This window comes from Embiotoca jacksoni, unplaced genomic scaffold (genome assembly GCF_022577435.1).
Source record: "Embiotoca jacksoni isolate LCO1_2020_lvr unplaced genomic scaffold, fEmbJac1.0.p SCAF_12, whole genome shotgun sequence".
Classification (NCBI taxonomy): domain Eukaryota; kingdom Metazoa; phylum Chordata; class Actinopteri; family Embiotocidae; genus Embiotoca; species Embiotoca jacksoni.
In genome coordinates, this window is record NW_027185252.1 from 1,180,001 (window position 1) to 1,185,000 (window position 5,000).

Sequence of the window (5,000 nt, forward strand, 5' to 3'; positions counted from 1 at the left end):
TGTCAGGTATGAAAGTATGAAATCATTGTTTATTAAATATGGTGGAACAAAAAGTGTGAGAATTTTTTAAAAATTGTTTTCCATCATTAACTTTCACATGCAGGACTGAAAATATGTCTCCACAACATGTTTCAGTTCATTTTTAGCATGAAATTGATTTATTATCAACATGAATGTTGTCGTATTAGGATTTCTGATTTGTTGGGTTTTTTTTACAGATCTGTATGTTTAGATAGTTTGATCAACAATAATCCTAATTAAAAACTTTTTTTTTTTGCTGTATCTTTATGTGTAAGTTTCTGAGACTCAGATGAAAGCTCCAGAAAGAAATTCACTCAATGTCTGCGTCCTCTCTTCAGACTGTAGATCCTTTTCTTCCTCTCTGTGGTCCAATGACGGAGGCCGTCAGGTGACCTCTCTGACGGCCTCCTTCGCTCCGACTCCCAGAATGCACCACCTGCCGGCCCTCTCCTACTCCACCCAGCATCCTCCGTACAGCTCCTACCTGTCCTCTCCTCCTGCTCCTCCTCCCCCTCCGCCGAGCCACGGTGGTCCCTTCCAGCCGACCTTCTACTACGGGCCGAACCAACCGCTCCAGACCGCGGGGGAGAACGTCGCCACGGCGCTGACCAATTACATCGAAGGGGCGTGTCTTTCTATGAGAGGGGAGGAGCCTGTCTGGAGACCTTATTGATTAATAAATATTTAGCATTTTATCGTCTAAAAACAACGTAAACATTTAGCTTTGTTTCCGACCCACCTGTAAAAGGAAACATTTAAACGTGTGATGTTTATTTGCCGACAACTGTCTTATTTATTATCATTTGACGGCTAGTTCGTTAAACAATAATGTTTATTAGAGCAACAATGGTAGAAAAAAATCAGCATTAACTTCACAACCAGAATGCACAAACTACATTAATAATGAAACCATAAACCCTGAATCCATTTCCAAACCATTTTACAAGCTCAACTTAATCAACAATTAGTATTTTCAACTTTCAATCATGATCACTGGAGGCATAATTAAATTTAATTAACGTTAAGGACAGATTTAACTACAGAAAATAACATCGGCATTAGAGAGGATATCTACTTAGAAAACAGGAATATACCCTGTCTAGTCTTGGAATAATAAAACAATTAAAAATAAATTAAAGATAAAATAAAATGCATACACTTTCATGGAATACAAAAAGCCCCCCACCCCCCCCATAAAAGGTGTAGAGAAATACATTCACAAGCAACTTAACAATTTACTGTAATATGAAGCGGTGAAACGATAAAACAAATCTCTATATATCATCATATCTGGATTAAAGACCACCTGGTTGCTAATTGGCTGGTGCAGGTGCAGTGGGCGTGGCCTCAGGTGGTGATGGGTCCCTGCAGGTAAACGAGGCATTCACTGACCTTTAAATACAATACGTGTATAGTCGAAAGAAAAAAATACATATAGTTCCAGTAATTTGGGTCTAATTTGGTTTGTTTCTGATATTTTGTTTGTTTAATTTATTAATGAATTATGTGCATTTGACATGACAGATTTGATAAATAAAATTGTGTATTTGTTTACATCAGTGCGCCTGTTTGAAAGCAGCCTAGAAGTGAAGTGGTGAGATGACGCCCCTCTTTGAATGGAGAGTAAATCATCGTTTTTCACGGGAGGCTGTGAACCTGAACGCCGTTGAGTTCAGCGACTCTCCTGCTCCACTCGTCTTCGGTCATTTCTTCTTCCTCTCCTCCTCCCTGAACGTCTTCCTCCACCCGATGTTCTCCTGAAAACACACGATCGCGTCAACGAAGACAAAACTCAGCAGCTGACGGAGGAACGAGGTGCACGAAGTCTTTCCAAAAACTCATCAACACGGAGGACTGCGGGCCAAAAAATACACTTTTATGACATTTTAAATCACCTTTCATAAAAATATTTTATATATATCTTATTTAAGACTAAATTGTCATTCTGAATCAAACATTTTAGATGAATTAAAACACTATTCTTTGATAGTAATGTTATGATTTTGCAGAAGCGTTTATATGCTTCTATTTGGTAGAATAAGTACGAGCTTGTGCCAAAAGAAAAAAAAGTGTGAGTCCCAAATTATGCGGCTTTAATCTAAAGGAGAGATTAAAACACAGCTGGTTCCACCGTACTTCGCTGGTTCTCCTTTCAACCTCAAGAGCAATTAAACATGTTTAAACTTTAAAATGTAAAAATACACATAAAAGTGTTTCGTGCAAAAAGCAGTGAGCTTTATACGCGATATTAGAAATGACATTAAATAACATTTAATTACACTAAATACGAAGGAAAGAGCTTCAGGTTCGGCAGCTTCTTGAGGTTTCCACCGAATTGTGGGGTAAACGTGTGTGTGTGTGTGTGTGTGTGTGTGTGTGTGTGTGTGTGTGTGTGTGTGTGTGTGTGTGTACTCTCACCGTTGCAGGTCAGAGCGGTGCATACCCAGTTTCCACAGGCGCACACACACTTGTTACACTCCATCTGAGTTTCAGCTCCGTCCTCGAAGACTTCATCCTCCAGGGCACACTCTACACACACACACACACACACACACACACACACACACACACACACACACACACACACACACACACACACACACACACACACACACAGATAGACATAAAAACACAAGCCTTGGATCAATCGCAAAGGAAGTCTGCCTCAGTTAAAATCTTTTTCATCACAGTTGGATACTCGTGTGTGTGTGTGTGTGTGTGTGTGTGTGTGTGTGTGTGTGTGTGTGTGTGTGTGTGTGTGTGTGTGTGTGTGTGTGTGTGTGTGTGGTTACTTCTCTCAGGTGGGTGGTAGGTGAGCGTCAGGCAGTTGATGAACTCCGTTAAACTCAGCTTCCAGTCGGCGTTTTCGTCCGACAGCTCGATCAAAGCGTCGACGCACAGAGACCTGAGACGGCCGGAGAGGTTGAGACGCAGTTTTTAACAGTCTAGACTTCAGATGTTTATTATCGCACTCTCAGAATTACATTTTGAACTCGTAGTTCACACTTTTCTCGTGGCTAAATGACTTAAATCTATCTTTTAAATGCTGTTAAATTTGAAGCAGTCAGACCATATATTTAGATTTTTAAACTTATTTTGAGCACAATACAATTTTCTTTTAAATAAACTGCAGTACGAGGCAGTAAAATAAAAAATAAAAAGCTCAGGTCACAAAAAAATAGGATGAAAAATGTTCCGTCTGTTTCAGCACATTTGAAAGATAAACGTTTTAGTGACGTATAAACACCTGAGATTGATATAAAGTCTCATCAGGCAGAGAGTGACGTTGTCAGGCAACCTTTTAACTTCTATTTATTTAATTATTATTATTATTTTTTTGAGTTTATATTCTGCTAAAATGATTTAATGTCTGACAGAAGCACCTGAGCAGCAGGTTGGTGTCCGGCGTGTCGGAGTACGTGAGGTTGAGAGCCGACTCGTTGTGTTTCAGGAAGCGAAGGAACTCTTTGGAGTCGAGCTGCGAATCTCCGTCATCGTACGTCTGCGACACAAACACACAGGAATAAAAAAATATATATCTTATCTAGTTATTCTATCTGATTAAGCACCATTTATAAAGGTTTTAACTAACTAATAATGTATTTATTAATGCTGAACACAGTATTTACTAACTACTACTAATGCTTTAATAAGAATAAATTCCTCGTGGCCAGATTTCTAAAATATGAAATATGAATCCATTTATAAATTGTTTTAATAATTTTTTCAGTGTAGAAGGCTTTATTAATCATTAGGTAATATTTATGATCACTTAATGTTCGGGTCCCCTTAATTAATGGCAAACAAAAATCTATAACTGCAAAGCTGACGACTTGTTAGAAAGTTTTAAAGTGATTTATGAACACGTTTTTAATTCTTTTAATTCACCTTAAAGTACGTCTGCAGCACGTCGCTGCCCGACGACGCGTTGGAGGGAAGACGGTTTGAATCAGCCTCTTCCTGAATCCACTGGATCACTCTCTCCCTCAGCCAATCACGATCAGACAGGAAGCACGCGACTAACAAAAACAGACACACGAGACTGCAGCGTAAAACTCTTGAGAAAAAAAATCATAAACAAATGTTGGATCTGAGATACTTCCTGACTTACTGGGGCTCACGTCCGTCTTTGTTGGTTCCTCTGCGAAACACAAACACACAGTCAGCTTCCACAGTGTGTGTGTGTGTGTGTGTGTGTGTGTGTGTGTGTGTGTGTGTGTGTGTGTGTGTGTGTTTAAGTGTACTGACCCAGACAGTTTCCTCTGTGCTCCACGTGGATCTTGGTTTGGGTCATGCAGGCGTCCCGGTGCAGCTCGCAGTGGTTCCTGTAGGACTTCCCGTTGCTGCCACAGACCCAGTGCTCCGACGCGTCGCACCGCTGCAGAGGAACATTTATAAATACGTTTCACAATTATTATTATTTATTTATTTATTTTTTTTAAAACGTTGATGCACAACATGTAGATGAAGGATCTGCAGATAAATCTGAAATTATCCAGACTCATTTAAGATCTCAAACTTTCAGCCCAGAATGAAAAGAAAATGATGAACATGTCTGACGGGTGTAATTATATATGAGATTATACATTTTTAATTTCAAATGTTTTTCTTTTTATCGATCTCACTTTTTATTGTGTGCGTATTTTGTCATGTTTTTCTTATTGTGTGCTTATGTTATGTTATGTTATGTTGTTATGTTATGTTGTCATGTCATGTCATGTCATGTCATGTTATGTTGTCATGTCATGTTATGTCATGTCATGTCATGTCATGCCATGTCATGTCATGTTATGTTATGTTATGTTATGTTGTCATGTCATGCCATGTCATGTCATGTTATGTTATGTTATGTCATGTCATGTTGTGTTATGTTATGTTATGTTATGTTATGTTATGTTATGTTATGTTATGTCATGTTATGTTATGTTGTCATGTCATGTCATGTCATGTCATGTTGTGTTATGTTATGTTATGTTATG

At 38.8% G+C, this 5,000-nt stretch overlaps 2 protein-coding genes across 2 annotated transcripts in view; one reads left to right on the top strand and one right to left on the bottom strand.

The window, feature by feature from the left end:
• Positions 1 to 694, top strand: part of runx2a (RUNX family transcription factor 2a) — a 3,926-nt gene extending 3,232 nt beyond the window's left edge. Inside the window, exons 5-6 of the mRNA XM_069144169.1 lie at positions 1 to 6; positions 360 to 694. The exon at positions 1 to 6 is cut by the window's left edge and continues 69 nt beyond it. Of these exons, the coding sequence (XP_069000270.1) occupies positions 1 to 6; positions 360 to 694 (341 nt within the window). The remainder of the gene's footprint in view (positions 7 to 359) is intronic.
• Positions 695 to 811: 117 nt separating this feature from the next.
• The window catches only part of LOC138194965 (follistatin-related protein 1-like), an 8,329-nt gene continuing 4,140 nt past the window's right edge, over positions 812 to 5,000 (bottom strand). Inside the window, exons 4-10 of the mRNA XM_069144019.1 lie at positions 4,270 to 4,399; positions 4,133 to 4,162; positions 3,910 to 4,040; positions 3,405 to 3,523; positions 2,814 to 2,926; positions 2,440 to 2,550; positions 812 to 1,778 (exon numbers count right to left, since the gene is read on the bottom strand). Coding sequence (XP_069000120.1) covers positions 1,660 to 1,778; positions 2,440 to 2,550; positions 2,814 to 2,926; positions 3,405 to 3,523; positions 3,910 to 4,040; positions 4,133 to 4,162; positions 4,270 to 4,399 — 753 coding nt within the window. The 3' untranslated portion in view covers positions 812 to 1,659. The remainder of the gene's footprint in view (positions 1,779 to 2,439; positions 2,551 to 2,813; positions 2,927 to 3,404; positions 3,524 to 3,909; positions 4,041 to 4,132; positions 4,163 to 4,269; positions 4,400 to 5,000) is intronic.